Here is an 18398-nt window from a genome sequence, read left to right on the forward strand (position 1 = left end):
ACACATTTAAAAAGAAGAAGAGTCAGAAATGCACATGGAAAGTATAGGTGGTTGATAACGCAGAAATCTGAATACTACATTACAATGGTGACTTCTTTTTTCTAAGCAAATCCAGTGAATGAATCCATGAAGGGACAGTCATATTTCAGCATCTTTTGTCAGGATATTCATCCCACTTTGGAAAGACATGCAGGTGTGTTTGGTCATGTCTCTGGAATTTTTCGGGATCACTTTGCTTTGGTAGAAGCCTGTTTCAGGTTTCCACAGCAGGAACCTATGCTTTAGCCCACACTTGTATTTAAGGTACCAACAGGGAATAAAATTTTGATTAAAGACATTCATAGATTATTAGGCCATTTTCCCCCCTTTTTTCCTAGGGTAATTAAACTAGGGAATACCTTCAGTAAAGGCAGACGTAGTAAGGTGCATTAATGGCCATAGGGCTACTCCTGTCCCTGTTTATGCAGGGCAATGCTTATTTAGGTAGCTGTGTCCTGTGCAGAAACATGAACAATGGCAATGTCATGTGATTTTAGGATAACATTACTTCCTAAGTTTCCTTTAATAATTGCAGAAAGCAATTGTTTTGTATCTGATATACCTAAATATTGTATGCACTGGTATAAACAACCCAAATTCTACAGGAATAACTAAACATTTACATTGGATATGAGTGTAGTATGCACTGTAAAACATCATGTTTCCAAAATAAATGTCCCACTTTGGGCATTTGAAAAGGTAGCAACCCTAATATTATGGATATAAATTACAGTGAACATTAAAAGCAACTATAAATAATGTCAGAAGCTCCTGGTATACCTTTTTGGTTTCAGACTGGCTGCTATACTGGCTGGGTAGTCACGACTCTCACAATAGTTAGACAAATGCAGGTAGATGAATTAGAATGCAAGGGTTCTTCAAGAACTTGTGGTTTGTTAGATTTTGGCCACAAGAGTAGAGTAAGATGGGACATCTAAAAGGTGTCCCTTTTCTGGAACTGATGGTCATTTGGATATTAGTGTTTCAGGAGTGAGGCATTAGATAACACTCCAATTAACATGACAAATGGGCATAGTTTGACATGCTTTTTGAGTGGGGTGAGGGAAACAGAGAATAGATTAGCTTATCAAGCACCCATTGCTTTAAGAACTACAGCACAACACATAATTGGAAAGATAACTAGGATATACACCTGCTGTGTCTAATGAAATTACTAATGCCATATCATGTTTTCAGATTCACAGGTTTCATAGGCAAGTGTCAGATATTCAGAATGAAGAAGAAATAGTCTCACCCATGATACAGAGGATTGCCGATTGGAGGCAAATAAGTTGCTTGGCTAGTCTCAGGCCCCTAGTACTCACAGATAAGGATAGATTTAAAATATTGACTGACCAAGATGTCAGTGGCCATATGATGCATGACTGAAGGTTGAAGCACATAAAGTTGATTCCATTTGCTACTGACTGTTTTACTACTAAAAAACCAATCCAAAAGCCGGTATATTGTTGTACGAGATTGCAGTACAGAGGATGCTGTGTTTTCCCTAGGGGGTGTGGAGGTGCAGGGTCTCCTCCTGCATAGAACATGTCTGTAGTGTATTTGATTTTTTCTGTTTGACCTTCTGTTGTTGATATTTTGTCCTTCGTTGTTTTGGTCATTAGCTATTTTGAATATATTCCCATAAACCATGTCTGACATAACATTACAATAAACTTAGAGGTGAGCTGTTTTTTTTTGTTTTTCTTGTCACTAGATGAGAGTTTCTATTTTCTTTCTTTAGCTGTTATTTGTGAAGCAGTGTACAAAAAAGCAAAATATTGAGAATTTTGAAACAAATGATGGCTTCCATGAAAAAGAAAAAGGAAACTCTTTAATTTCACTGATGCTTCCTTCATGTTACATCGAAGAAAAATTATAACACCAGGAGAAGTACTACAATGACATTTGCAAAGGAAATTCTTCTTCCTGGAACCCTCTGTCAGCATTTGATGTGCATAACCTGCGCAGCACATTATGATAGGATAACAATCTGCAAAAATCAAAACCTCATTTAATGTACAGTTTAATATTTCATCACAACTTATAAAATGCTTTCAGCTCATACTATATTATCATAATGCTCAAGTTTCTTTGTCTTCTTCCTCCAACTTTATTCCTTTTTCTTTCTGTATCTTGTTATCCTCTGGACTCCCATCTTACCACACATTTGTTCAAATTTTGCTTTTCTTTAGAACTTACTGGTGGCTCGAGTTCTGGAAGGAAGTTTAGGTCATGTGTAGGAAGTTATCAAGTACAAGGCTGATCAACAGCTGGCTTTTCTTTTTTTTATTCTCTTGATAAAATAACTTGTTAACAAAACAGAGCAGTTGGGAAGATTGCTGTAATCTTGATATTCTAATACGGTAGACAACCCAACTAGTTCTCTAGTTACTCCTCCTACTTATATATTTACAATGAGCTACTATCACTGCCAGAAGAGAAGTTCTGCAGTACAAAGGCCATTTCACTTAGACAGCCCTTGGTATTTGGCTTAATTCTGAATCACAGTAAGAGTCAGATACCATCACAATAGCATGCTGCCACTGTGAAACACTGTCACTGTGTGTTGCTGTGACTGTTATCTTAAATTTATTTAATTTTCTCCTTAATAGTTTGAGAATCAAAAAGCGTGTTAAAGGTACAAAAGAGTGAAAAGCATGTATTTGTTGCAGACTTTTGGAAGGATGTACTCATGCTGTTTCACTGCATTTCGCAAATTAATTTATACTCAGGATGCCCAAACTAAAAGTAGCATATTTTGACATTGTGTGCAGTAAAACAAGAAATAAATTGCCATTTAAAATTGTTTAAGTCCCGCTTGAAGCACATACCGAGTATTATGTTTGGTATGGAAAAATCATAAGATTGTTTAGAGAATGCAGGAAAGCAAAATTATTTACCTACTGCATTTATGAGAAACTGAACTGTTGTTAAATGCACTTGTCTGAGAAGAAATATTTTTAAATTGGATTTAATTGATCTTGTAGAATGTATAATCATTCAAGAAAATGATAAAAAGAGACTGATAAACATCTGCCAACAAACATGGTTAACAACCCTTACACTGACAACAGTTCACAGAAATCATCTTGACAAAATCTGTTTTGCTTTAATCTGCGGAGGCATGCACTTCCTTTTCATTATTTATACTACTTTAATAAAATGAATACAGTAAGTATTTTATTTTTCAGTAAACCAAAGCTTCATCAGACTAACAAACACTACTTAACAAAATGAATAAATAAAATACACAACACTTTTCTCAAAATAATATGACCTGATTTTCCCACTAACATCAGTGTTTCAGTTTTGTTGATTTTAAAACACATTAATAGTTAACTGCCCTATAAGTTCCTAGCTCAATATAGGCATTTAATAACATTTCCCACTTCATTTTTACCTCAAGTAAGGCTTTTACGTGTCTCATTTTCAAGCCCGTATCAACCATGTCTAATAAAAAATATCAGTTGATGCTTTTCTACAGCATTTTGACATGTCATCATAGCATATTCATTTATTCATGCTAGTAAATCCTATTTTTAAGCTTTCTTGTAGTTTTTCTAATATAAAACCAATTGTGCAAATAAAATACATTTCTAAAACTGTAGTCAACGTATCCTGGAATAGCATATATTTTTTTACTGAAATAATTAATACAGAGGGACCATCTAAAAAAAGATCCTACAATAGCCACAACTGTAAAGCACGTACTGATCACTTTTTATTAGCTAATGCAATTCTTATTTTTTTTTGCTAAAATAAATCTTTCAGATTTAAACTCCTTTACTGAAAAACTCTGTCATTTACATTACCTCTGGATGATGTGGAATATTTTCCAATGTTCCTTCAAAACATATTTAATCCTGCCCAAATGTACAGTACAGGACAGCAACATTTCTTTATATCTATTCATTACTTACCGTCTGTTATCATCTACTGGTCTGTCTCTTTCTCTCTCATTACATCTAACAACCGCAGCAAAGCTTTCATCACTACTGACTCATTATCCAAGTGTTAACCTTTTGTTTAAAACATCATTAGAAGATGTTAGTAATATTGTATCTAGATAACTTCTGACTTTAAAATTCTGTTTTGTCACTTCTATTTCTTTCTCCAGAAATGATTCATCTGTAGTATATCTTTCTACTGTACACATCTGCCCATAAATCACATTGTTTTTCATAAATATGGATGCAAAATACTGTAATGAAATAAAATATTACTATTGTTTTTTTTTATAGATCTTAGAAATGAATCTTTTACATTTTTATATATAAATGCATTTAAATACTTAAATACTTACTTGTTAGACTAGTAAGTTTTTTTTTTAAAAAAGGATGTGATTGTTTCCCAATATTATATGATCAATTCCAATTTCCCCACTATCATCAATAAAACACCCATAAAACTTTATAAAATATTTCTTCCCAAAAGGCCAGCATTAAATTTGCAAAACTTGCTGCCATTGCAGCACCTGTTACTACTTTCACATTTTACCTGCAGATAGTGTCAAAAACAAAAATTTGATAAAATCAAATCAATTACCCCTGTCAATAAATGAATTTTAGCAATTGTTAATTTATTACTCTTTAATAGTTTAGAACAGCTGCCCTGGTAAGAAGCTGCTGGGGGCATTGTCAATAGCTGATGAGGGGACAAAATTACAGCACCAGCATTCATTTATGAAGCTGTGAGAATAGTGAGGTTTCATTAATGAATTTGTATACAGCATTCCTGCTTGCAGTGAAGCACAGTGTGCGCTATTCACTGTAACAACATATTTGATGTAGCTGTAACAAGCATCTTGCTACAGTTACTGAAGGTCAGAAGCCTTTTTTTGGTCCTCAGTCTTGGAGGACCTTTTCTTGGTCCTCAACTTTGAGGTGAATTGACACCAGTTGGAGAAACTGCATAGGGCACCAGATGCCTGAATGCAAATGTTGGTTTGAAATATAACATGCAAGGTAATCTGTTTTGTAAATGTTGATTTGAAAAGTTATTACTGCTTCTTAGCCCAGGTTGTGGCTGAAGACAGTCTTTGGACCAGTTTACTTCTGTTATTACTAAAGTCAAAGAAATAAATAATTGAGTAATTAAAATAACCTAATGACACATGATGCAGGATAATGAGAGATGGCTTTACTGCCCACTCCTTGTATTATATATTATCATCTCCAGGGTTGCACATAATGTAAGATGAGTGCTTATCACTGAAGCACATTATGCAACTTGAACTTTCATTCACACTTCTTCCACTATCTTCACTTTCAATACAATACTTGTCAACATAGAGGTATCAGTAACCTTTAAGGTATACAAAAACATAGAAAAATAAGAAACTTGCTTAAGTTGGGCATTTAGAGAGCCATCCTACTAGAATAAGGTGCCTGTCTGTGCTTTTGATGACTCAAATTTAGTTACCAGCAGAGGTACTGGGGGTGCTGCTCTGTGGAGGTCAATGAAATGCTGATGCCTTCCTGCCTTCATTTGACAAAGCATCTGGGAGATTCCCAATTTTGGGGTATGTCTACTTCTGCTGGCTGAGACTTTGCTCCTGGGGTTCTTTTTGCAACAGCAGTGTATAACAGCAAGCATCTCAGAATGGCATGGTAGGGAGAGTGCATTCCTACACCATACACAAGTCCAGTGCACATCACATGCACTTATCTATACTGAGGGGGTAAGTTAAACAATATAGGCATGCAAGAAGTGTATCAGAATGACAAGGGGAGGGAGTGTGCATACCTACACCATACATACTGCAAATTATGTGCACTTACCTAGACTGAGGCAGTAGGTTAAAAAGGATAGGCATTTAACAAATTACATTTTTGTGAGACCTCTCTTTGTATCTTTGTGGCAGTCTTTAAAACACACACACCTTTGATATTTCCATTTTGTTTGCCTTTTTTACTGCCATGGTATTTCTTACTGTAGCTTTACAGTTACCACTGTGGATACCAATGTACACAGATGCAGCGTAATCTTGTAACTGAACCATTCTGTCACAATTCTAATCTATTAGCCCCCAGGGCAGGAGCTCCAGATTCCCTATCTTCATTAGCTTTCATAACTGGGCACACCCTACCTGTTTCTACTGTGGTCACCTATCTTAAGAAATGGGCCAGGCTTACGCAGGACCCTGCTGCACAATGAAGGGGTGCAGTTTTAGCTGCTGGGCTGTTACCACCCAAATACTAGCTAGAATATCACTTAATTGTCTTGAACACAGTTTAATTTCAAAGCATGGGAACATGCATTGTTGTCATAGTACATGCTGAGTTAGTGGATGTGGAAAGAGAAGAAAACTCAGGACTTAGAAGTTAATTTCACATTAATAGACTCCAATTAGCCTATGATCTTGCTAAGATTCTACATTGTCTATGAAAACATGGCAAAAGCTGTAAGCTATAGTACCAGAGGAGAAATGGCAAGTAAGAAATAGAAGCAGTGGCAAAAGTCCCTATATCTGAAAACCTTTGCAGATAACATTGTGTAGCGCAAATGAGCTCCCTCATTTCAGTGAATGAATTTGCATTTTAAGAGTTCTTTAGATCCAAGACTCTAACAGACTAACATTTATGTTGTACTTCTTTCTATGAGGCTAAGACACAAGTTTTCCTGTGTTCCCCATCATTGCATGTCATTTAGCACATAATCTGTTCATCTTATATGTAATGTGATTTGTTCTTTATTTTAATTTCACAAAAAAAAGTTAAAAGAGAGAATGGGTGCTCTCATGTTTCTTTCACTTAAATAAATCAACCAGTTAAACACAAATTGCAAGAAAAGTGAAGTTTTATCATGGAAAATATGTTTGAATACATCATTGTATGACATAGCATTGTAGTTAGGAAAATGGACATTTCACCCTGGATTAATTGTCCATTGCCGTGACATCCAAACTTGAGTATTGTGATAGTCTTAGAATGTGGATTCATTTTAAAATGTTTCTTCTTTGAGTACTGAAACGGTTGTGAGAGTTGCTCTCATGGCAGGTTATTTTATGGTTAGTTTTCATCACAATGACTGTGCTGCAGGTATCTGGTTTCTTAATCATTTCACACCACTCGGGGTAATCAACAGGCTGTAAACTGCTGAAAAAATGAACACATTATATAAATTACAGTGAAGCAAACAATAAAAAGAAACATTCAAGTACAAGTGCATGGGCGCACACACACACACACACACACACACACACACACACACACACACACACACACACACACACACACACACACACACACACACACACACACACACACACACACACACACACACACACACACACTCATTCATTCTCTCAATCAGAAAACATTATTTCTAGTACAACAGCCATTCATATAATAAGCACATAAAGTTTCACAGGAGAGTTTCTTCTTTTAAAAGGCATTTTTTTTTAAATATTACTGGACTGTTTTGTCCTTACTTATATTCAGGCCTGAAATATATTTCATCATCTGTGTCATTCCTCAATTATTCAGTAAGAAGATTTAAACTTTTGACCTTACCATGGAGCACTAATGATTTCAAGACAAAGTGGAAACCAGTCACTCTACTTATAAAGACTGACACTGCCACAGTAATGCAGTACATCAGTAAACAGGGAGGCACAAACTCCTACCACATGTGCCGAATGGCCATGCAACTCTGGAAGTTGGCACAGGAGATGTAACTGACCCTGCTAGTAGAAAGGCCTACCATGGAACAAAGCTTTCTCACTTGGATTTAAAGCCCAGGAACTTGATAGCAATTGATCAGTAAGTCTACACTAGCTGGGCAATCTGATTTTGCACTACTAGACAAATATTTTTTTTGTTCAGTTGTAAGGTATGTTTCCATCATAACATCTTGAATAAGAAAGGCAGCTTTATATTTTGCATACCTGTTTCTGAGAATATAGAAGTAGGGACATCAATTTTGGGAAAATGAGTATCTCTATGCTCTGTAAAAGCTATATTCTTGAATGAATTTTTCCAACATGAAGGGTATTTTCACAGGTTATAAGAAATAATACAGCTATCTGCAATTCAGAGGCATACATTCCGTAGGCAACAAGCTGATGCACAGGGCTTACCTTCATCCTGAATACTCAGTGACAATATTGTAAACAGGTTATACAAATAATTTGGTTACCTACTATGCATTTTCTAATGGGCCTAGAGTGTTTCACAGACATTGGTAACAACCCAGTGCTTGAACTGGCCCCTCTGTACACACACACACACACACACACACACACACACACACACACACACACACACACACACACACACACACACACACACACACACGACAACTGTTTCTGATACAGATATGGATATATGAGAGTCATACACAACTGGACAGGACATCACAGAGTGATCTCATGTATTACCAGGCGATGAATAATGGCACTAGAGGACTGCCATTTACCTTTTTCTATTTGCAACACTTGAATAATTGCCACAGCTGCACACGTTTTTACAGCATGCTCCATAGCTCATTTATACAAGCCTAATAGTGTACTAATTCATAGCATTAGTAGGTTGTTTCATGAATCATTCAGTAATTCTATATGTATTTAAGTGATCTGGTAGTAAGGTAGCCACCTACCATGTGCAGCATGGCAAATGCGATGCTTAAATAGATATGGATACTTGTAAAATTCAGTTTGTTCAAGCTGTGCTATACAGATTGCTGAACATTGATAATGACATATAAAACAGAACCATATGCACGATTCAATTACTTTCTTATTGATCCCAGCCAAAACTTCTCTGAGAAAACCTCTGGATTGTGACCCAGAAGTACCAACGGTTTATGCTGGTTTGACATGGGAGTTACACAAGTTTTTGAATGAAGTACCTTTTAGAATCTCTAGATAAAAAAAAAATGTTGGCTCATTAAATGTCAGCATATCTAGTTAGAGAAAAAACTAGGATCACTGCATGATTACATACCGACAAGAGAGTGACATAAAATAACATCTCTATATTCTGTCATGTACTGCTGAGTTTTTTAGTTAAACACTAAAAGCAATGGGCTGCATTTTAGAGGCAAGATTATTTTGATTTTATTTTCATTAAATTGTACATATTTTGGTAAGGTTTATTTTTTTATTTCAGCCTTACTGATTGCAAGACCCAAACATTCTTTTACAGTCAAACTTGTGTGACAGATCCAGATTTGATTACTTTTTCACATTACTTTCCTACACTATTCTAGTTTCAAGTTTTCTGGTTTGTTGTATCCAGTTAACTTTTCACTCCTTCAGTGTTTTTTTTTTTGTATTCTACATTACAGACTGGATCCATATTAGAAAACATATTGCACAAGATTAATAACTTTATTTCACTAGCTGATCAAAAAACAGTTGACAGTTGGAAAATGGAAGCTGTCCCTGCCCCTTATTTATATTAAATAATGCCAAATAACCTAATGTAAAAAATCTTTGAGGAAAAGTGAGGACACATGTTAGAAATGCTCAAGTATTTCAGAAGTATTTATAACATCTTAGTGGATAATATCTTTCTGAAAAAAAGATCTGCAAAGAAAAGGGGATCTTGTTTAATGATTTGAGGTAACATTTGAGATGAGCAGCTCAGAAAGAAAGTGAAGAAATTATTTTACCCTGTATTCTTAAGGAAGTGTTAGCTTAAAAATGTTAAGAAAGATATGAGGCTGCTCTAACTAGAGGAATAGGTGAATGTAAATTGTTATTTATTACAGTTAGTTCTTTGTCAAGCACAAAGAGATATGGTCAGATGTTGTGGGACAAGTATACCTTGCTCTTATGGATCTGTTTGCCTTTCTTTATTATTAATACATTTTTACATAAATTACAAAAATACAACAAAGCAGTCCTGGGCCCTCATCTTTTCTGGCAGACTGGGTAGACAACAAGATGTAGATGATCATTATAAGTGAAGTGCACTCAGAAACAAGAACGATTATTTATTTAACATTTGTTTACCGATAAAGTTTGACTTAGAATGAAGCAAATTTTCAGCAGAGGTCCAGGGAGAAATGTTCCAGATGCATGTCTTTGAAACGTGGGGGGAAACTGGAGGAATCCCATATGAATGCAGGAAGGGCATTCAGATTCTGCACAGAAGACACCCCAGCCGAGAATCGAACCAAAGAACCTCTTGCTGTGAGACAACAAAGCTACCGCTGCACCACTGCGCCATCCAATGTCTTCTTCCTAAGCAGGGTGATGGCTCAGATACTGAACTATCTATATATTTATTGATGATACTTTCAAAAATCTAACCATACCACAGAAACAGATGAAACAAAAATCTGCACTATAACTGCTATACAATGACTTGCTGAAGATGAGGAATGCTCAAAAGTACACTTTTTTTTAGATGTATACATTGCTTGAATATTTACAACTGCAGTGTATAAAGTTGTAGTGCAAGTACAAAAATGAACTATACTTGTGGGCTTTTTCATAGAACATGACTTTATTGTACTCTAGCAAAACAGGAGGGTATTGAGGACCATTAGATGGATAATGAATTATGTGGAGGAGACATTGTTAGTAGAAAATATTCAATTTGTATCCATTGCTGGAGAAACTACATCTGGACAATTGTGTGGAGGTTTAGAGGCCGTTCACTTTAGGAGATGACAAAAACAATGCAAATATATTACTTAGAAGGGCAACTAAATGAGGCAGGTTCCCAACCTACTAGCACTAGCACCTTCACTGACTTTTGCAGTGCAGCCTTAATTTGGGCAATTGTGTGCTAATTGAAATGAATGAAAAATGGTATATGTTCATATATTTAGCAGAAAAAATGTGTGAATGTTTTCAAAAATATGATATTGAATCTTTTATCATAGTAAAATTATAACAAATAACAATACATAAGATTCCCAAGCATGAGGGGTAACTTCATAACAAAGTACAAACTTTTCCATTGCCTTGGTTGCAAGTGTGATCTGCCCAGTTAAAATCATGGTTCATTTGGAAATGTTATTCCGAGGCTATACCAATAATTATGGCAGGGCTAGAAAAAGATAGTTTATAAACAGACAGTGACCAATTCCAATACATTTATCCTGTAGAGAAGGAAGGAATGGAGTTTTAGGCTAGAAACGTTCAAGTACTTCAAGATAATGCCCTACAGCAGCAAAGAAGCTAGATGATTTTGTAACAGTTGTTGCACTAGACCTAAGGAGTATAGTTTAAGAAAAGAAATGGTAAAACCTAGAGAGATGTGAAGATTTTTTTCTCCCTGAGAGAGTAATGACACTTAATATGTCATACCTATGAGACAGTGAAATAAAAAGCAAACTGAAAACTCAAAAATGCAGGAGCAAACATAAGGCAGGTAGTTTGGGATTAGGAGGCTGATTAATTTGGACTGTTAACTTATTCAATAGGGTAGAAAATGACTAGAATGGATGGTCTAAGCAGCCTTTATTTGACACTGCATTTTTGTCAGCTCTAGCATTTTCCAGTAATGATCTCCTTATGATAAGCCATTATTGTCAGTCCCTCCAAAATTCATTCTGCATTTCTGTGTTGTAAGACAGATTGTACTGCTCATTTCTGATGACACTTCTAGCCAGGTTTTTGTCCTATTCTGTCTACTTAAACAAGTTTAAATAATGTGCCATCTTGGCATTCCCCGATTTGTTGCTGCATTCCAGAAACAAAATGCAGACATACATATAAACTTTATTTAAACATTATAATTTGAACCATCCATATACCTATTTTACTGAAAGGTCTGTATACTTGTACCCTCTTAAAGTTAAAATAGGGTACATCTGTTAAGTCTTTGCAGGAGATCAGACTAATCAATAAGTATAGAAAATAATGTTGCAATGATATTATCAATGCCTTTCCATCTGAACTGACTTTTCAAATAGAGGATGACACCTGGTTTCAAAACTGTTTAAATAAAGGAACATAGAAAACTACTGTACTAAATACTATTATTGTTAGCAGTTTTACTATCATTCTAAAATACAGTAGTTTTACTAAGAGCCCATCTTTAAGTATTTGCTTTCAAAACATTCATTTATCATTCTGTATTGTGGATATTTTTTCTTTTTTCTTTTTAATATTATTTTTCCTTTTTGAGAAAACTGAAAATATAACACTTTTATGTGCCTTCCTAGTTGGAACATGTATAAAATACTGTGAAACATTTATTTATACGAGGAGAAGCAATCGGTCTTACTTTATGTGATGAAAAATTAAATTCAAACCTTGTACGTACACATCACAGCAACCAACTCCAAAAGGACTTAGGCAGGTACACTCATAACAGTCCTTTCTTAACCAGGTCTCACCGATCCCATACAGCTGTCCATTGTGTTTACAAGTTCCTGAAAGATAAAAAAAAATGTTCTGTTACTTTTTACTGTTTTAGTTTGATTTCTAATCCTGTTGTATTGCTATACACTCTTCCTTACATTCTATTTCTCCTTTTCTACTTTCTGACCAACGAGTTCTTGGGCTCACATGGTTCTACATACAAATCCAGTTCTCTGTTGAGTCACCATTACCTCTGAGATCCTTTTGTGTATGGTCAAAGCAAGGAATTGTCATGTAGTTGTTCAAGGTAATTATAATCCCTGTATTCAAGGCCCAAATTGGTCTCATACTCATACTTCCACATATGCACTAACCATAGTGTTCATCAGGGGCAGTCACATACCTAGGTCATTCTGCACCATTCCTTTGCTAAAGATTAAATTGAAAACATCAAATTCAAACAAGAAAACATCTTGATCATTTTCCAAATTTCATGTCTGGGTTTATAATTCCTAATAGATTATAAAAATAAATGGTTTATATAGGATTTTTTTCTGAAAATATTTTTTTAAATGTCTCACCAAAGCCAGAGACTGGACAATGAACTTCTGTGGTTGTATTCATTTGATGGGGACATTTGCATCACTTTAATGGTACCCCCCAAAAAATGTGTGAAATGGCAGGGAAATGCAGTTTTTTAAACAACTATAAAGCAGTTAGTTTTCTACCAGACTGCTGATTTGATTAACAGTTTGGCAGATTATCCATTGCTTACAATTGTATAGGAATTACACTATGAAATAATTTAAGTCATACTTACAGAATGATGCAAGTACATCTTGACAATACTGATTGAAAGAGAATGGCTAGATGCCTGTTTATGACTTTGGCAGAACTTTTTAATAGTTATTTTTTTCAGTAAAATGCTTTTATATATATATATATATATATATATATATATATATATATATATATATATATATATATACCATATCAATTTACAATCCATTAGTCAACTTAAGCCCAATGTTGTGATTGGGAAAATTATAAGCCTTTTTATTACGGAGTTTTGACACTTTAAAATTGATCTTTAAGGGAAGTATAGATCACAGGTACTCTGTCTCATAGTAAACCTCCCTCAAATCCCAGAAAAGTCCCTGAGAATCCCTTGGATATCAAAAAAGTACTTTGGGCTTTCCAGTACAAAAAACATATACCCACCAAGTTCACTTACCTGGATAACAAATAATAAATAAATAGTCTGGATAGAACAGCACAGCAAGATAAAGGGATTGCTATTATACTTAACTAAAATATAGTGTTAATGACAATGTGATAGCCTTTACATTATCAAAAATATGTTATAGCACAAACTACAGCGATTATAACCTGACAGCTACTTTTTGAAGTTGCTGAGCATCTTTAAGTAGTTATAATAGTAATAAACCAGCCATCAACATTGCTAAGAATGTTTAACATAAACATGGCTATCAGGCAGTTAGCAATTAAAGCCAATATAATTTACAAAACATATGTCCTTATTGTCCTCTACAAACTCTTTTAATATTTTAACTCATTTGAATGAGCCATTTTTGAACAAATTTGTGATTAACACTTAACTCTCAATCTGCTATTCTACAATCTCATTTAGTAGTAAGGCTGGTGAAGCAGTAAAGAATCTTTGAGATATACCATATCTCTCAACTTCTTTCCTCATAAATTCCAGATACAACCAAAATAATAAAGGGGCAGAGGCTCAGAATCAGAGACAATTTTAAATATTATGCTAATTCACTTAAAATGTTAACAGAACAACAGGTTTTGCATCAACATGCATTTTTGAGAAACAGGAAGTATAAAACTCTAATGACTGGCATTATTGATTTACTGCAATCCTCCTTGATTTACCAGAAAATTAAAAATGTTATGAGGGATAGGACAAAAGTGGGAAGCAAAATCATGACATTCGGCAAAAGCAGAGACAACTGAGAGGTATGCCATATGTGTGTATCTTTATTTAGTTAGGTAAACAGTTAAGATCCACAAAGACAAGTACCTAATTTAGTGGGCACCCATGAGGTTTGTTTTAATTAAAAGACTTGCTTTGAGTTATGCACAGCTGTGTTCACAGATCTATCTCATTTGCAGCCTAATACATTAACCACTGGGATATATTATTAGATTTTGGGTATAGTACCCATGGACCAGTCTTTCTAAAATCTTGTGGGATCACATCTCTCTCTTTTTCATTTATCTAAATTAATTGTATTATCACCAACTGACTGTTACACAACTGTCTCATAAGCAGGCTTAAGACGTGATGAACCTGTCTACATTTTTTTCATTCACAAGTTGCAGATCTACTAGGTAGAATACATCTAATTGCTTTTCCTTGGTGAAGCTGCAGTAGTGTGCCACACCCCTTTTTGTCCCCACTGTGGCATTATCCAATAGCACAATGCCTCTGTCATATCAATATACTCAAACTTTTGCATAGTCTTTCCTTTTTGAGTCCATGCCACCTCTGACTCTGTGTTCTACTAGAATTCTGCTATTATGCAGCCTACCTATTCAGCAGTGAAGCTGTAGTTATTTATAAATTGTATTTAATCTTCTGTTCACTGGTAAATAAAGGGTGGCTACGGTGGTGCAGTGGTTAGCATTTCCACCTCACAGCAAGAGGGTCTGTGGTTCAATTCTCAGCTGGGGTGCCTTCTGTGCGGAGTCTGCATGCCCTCCCTGTGCTCGTGTGGGTTTCCTCTGGGTGCTCCTGTTTCCTCCCACATCCCAAAGACATGCTGTAGGTAGATTGGACACTTTAAATTGGCCCTAAGTGTGTGTGTGTGTGCCTTCTGTGTAAGGTTGGGCACTGGGCTGGCAACTCAACACTATAAAACTCCACTGCCAATCATGAGCAGACGGGTGATCTGCTGTGGCGACCCCTAACCAGGAAAAAGCCAAAAGAAGAAGTTAACTGGTAAATACATTAACTAGTCATCATACACCCTTTTCAGCCAGATTATGGGTTTCAGTAATAGCAATAGATACAAAAATATATATAGACACTTATAGGGTAACCAATCATGTTTTTGAGTGTGGGAAAAAATTGGTGGACCGCGAATCAAAAAAAAAAAAAAAAAAAGGACATGCAGACTTTACACAGACAAGGACTGAGCCCTACAACAGACAGGTAGATTTCCTACTGTGCCACTATATTCAGTGCTACATAAAAATATTCCAAAGGTACAAAAGGTCACTTCCCTGCACCCTCTTACAACAGCCAAATCTTCTCTCATCAACTAGATTTTAACATACTATTCTAATACTGAACTCAATTCTCTTCTCTATCTTCTATCAATCTTACGTGCTATTTTTCCTACTATCATATCTTGTCTCCAACTGCAAATGCTGTATTGTCACAATTATTTTCTAGATTAAATGTTTCAAGTTCCTATTTATTATAATATCTTATCTCATGTCTTTTTTGATTATTTCACATGCTAGTCTATTCTTTTATAATTTTTTTCACTTTTTGAACTTTTATTGCAAATGATTTATTAGAATTATCTGTCTAGTATGTTGGAGCTTTTCTCCTCAGGCTTCCACTTAAAAGGGTTTGATTATCAGGAATATCTGCATGGGTAGGTGTCCATTTTCAGTTGAAGCCTGGGGTGAAGTGTTCCAAAGTATTACAAAATCATTTTAAGAGCAATAATTTTACAGTCATCAAAAATAATATGAACACATCTACAGTTTAAATAATTATACCAAATTAGACATAATGTGAAAACATTAGATAAGAAAAAAATACCATTTATATGACAATGATTTAATATTTAGAGAAATTTTAGCCGATTTATAAAGAAAATAAAGGTAAGATAGTATAAGGCAAACAGGAGTTGCAATTGTGAAGTGAGTAAAAAACAGGGTTATGGCATATTTAAAAAGAAAATCAAGAGAGAGAAATTATTTGATGTCAGGAAGTGAGTGAAGAAGGTTGACTAAGGAGGTGAAAGATATGAATAGGCACGTATTCATATTCAGGGATATAGTTTATCCTGAGGCTGAGCAAGAACAGAGCCAGGTTTTGGATAGAAAGCCTTTTGAAATGATTTTAAAGGACCAGAGGGAGGATATTGACCTGATGGATATAGGTAAGGACTTTCATAACTTATCAGCTTGGTATTACTACAGACCATGCATAGCAGAGTAGATAGGTTTTTGGACAGAGGGATGGTTTTAGTCACTGGATCATAAGGACTGATTGGGAACATAGTTCTATACAATGATATTTAGTGCTGGACAAACTAATGAATGCTGGATAATTTTATAGCTGGTAAGAAACTATAACATCCAAAAAAAGCTCCAGTGCACCAACCAAGCAAATAACCACAAAAAAGGGGCAGAGAATAGATCCTTACAATGAAAACCTAAGTCAAATGTTGATTTTGAACTATTTATTTCAAAAATAATGAACAACTATCCAGCAAAGTGTCACAAGTTGAGCATTTTCACCCTTCACAAATTTAAAACGGACTTCATCAGAACTAGTTAAAACAGTGACATCATTTCATTTAATTAATGTTTCCAATGGTATCAATTTATATTTAAAGAGACAAGGGTTGAATAATCAACATTTTGCTTACAAAATACATTTTCAAATTACAATAAATGTTTCAACCAAATAAAAAAATTCATATTACAAAAAAATGTATTTACAAACAATCCAAAAGTAAAAGTGCATTGTGTTATTTTTAAAACCATCCATTAAAAAAATTTGTCCAGGAACCACTTTCCACAAATGCTATCATAATTTGGTTACCCGAAATTTTAAAACTGAATTAATTGAAGTGTGGTCATTTAAACCTGGAGGAGCAATGGCATTCAACTTCAGGTGCCACAACAACTCCTTATGCTCTGACCTGGTCTCCCAATGCTCACGTCTTGAGTTAGTGGCTAAAATTGCTAAGGAACCAATCCTATGTATCTCTACTGTGGTAGGAAACTGTTTATATGTTAATTGATGGCGTAGTTCGAACCAATTTAGGCTTTTTAGTGCTATACAGTGGTGGGTTTTGAAATGTGAAGTGACTTCAATTGTTATATTATTAAGAGGGAAGATTTTAAATTTTGTTATTTCATGAAAGAGAGATGGGGGGAAAAGAAGTAGGTTTGTTTTGGGGGGGGGGGTGGTTGACCATACATTGTGAGTTACAAAGCCAGGTTTCAATGCCTTTTAAAACTTCCTGTGTAATTGTTTGGAGATATGCCAGGTTGTCAGATGTGCATATGAGTGAGGAGTTATCTGGGTATTGTATTAGGGAGGCTTATTATATGGATGTGTGGAGGGTGTTAGTGAGGATGTCAAAGAGGAGGGGAACAAGGATAGAGTCTTGTGGTGCACCAGTGGTGACTGGGAGGTGTGGAGAGAAGGTGGAGTGCCACTTTACTGACTGATACCTACTGGACAGGTAGCTTTAGAATCATAGTGAGATGCACTGAAATAGACCTACAGCCAGATTCAATAAAGCTTACATGGTTCATTTGCATTGTGTGTGTGTTGCTGTGTGACGTGCACATGGTAGTGCACCATTTTAGATTCAGTAAGCAGCTCTGTACAGTGTGTATAGCTAAACACTACTGTGAAAACAAGGTAATCACTGTGGCATGCAAATTACAGCAAAAGCAGCCAAATTGTCTGCTAACCAGCCAATCCAAGAGGGAAGAGCTATTCAACAAGCTACTATAAAGCAGCTGTATAGCCTCAGAGCAGTTTTCTCTGCAAATTCCAAAACCTATTGACGTACAGCCATGGAAATCAGTCTACACAGAAACAATGTTAGGGGCTGCTGTTGCTTTAATTCATCAGTATGTGCAACAGGCTGAAGTCTATGCTGCTGCTGCTAATAGACCAATGCCAAGAAGGAGAAGAGTTTTCATACCTCGGGTAACTTATCACAACTTACATGATGTGGAGATTGCAGCATGATACAGGGTGGACAGAGACACATTACTGGAGATCTGCAACCTCTGTCATCCTTACCTCAGAGCCAGGACAAACCAAGAGGGAACCCATCTCAGTGTAGCCAAAGGT

General features: G+C 35.5%; 1 protein-coding gene across 2 annotated transcripts in view; it reads right to left on the reverse strand.

Moving 5' to 3' along the window:
* Positions 1-6745: 6745 nt before the first annotated feature.
* Positions 6746-18398, reverse strand: part of LOC122808036 (prostate-associated microseminoprotein-like) — a 44262-nt gene continuing 32609 nt past the window's right edge. Inside the window, exons 2-3 of one of the 2 annotated variants that reach the window (XM_044079022.1) lie at positions 12267-12375; positions 6746-7136 (exon numbers count right to left, since the gene is read on the reverse strand). In XM_044079022.1, coding sequence (XP_043934957.1) covers positions 6980-7136; positions 12267-12375 — 266 coding nt within the window. In that variant the 3' untranslated portion in view covers positions 6746-6979. Of the gene's footprint in view, positions 7140-12266; positions 12376-18398 lie in introns of both variants that reach the window. The other variant, XM_044079021.1, reaches the window with a different exon arrangement.

Source organism: Protopterus annectens, chromosome 8.part0, assembly GCF_019279795.1.
Source record: "Protopterus annectens isolate FY-2018-M chromosome 8.part0, PAN1.0, whole genome shotgun sequence".
NCBI classification, from domain to species: domain Eukaryota; kingdom Metazoa; phylum Chordata; order Ceratodontiformes; family Protopteridae; genus Protopterus; species Protopterus annectens.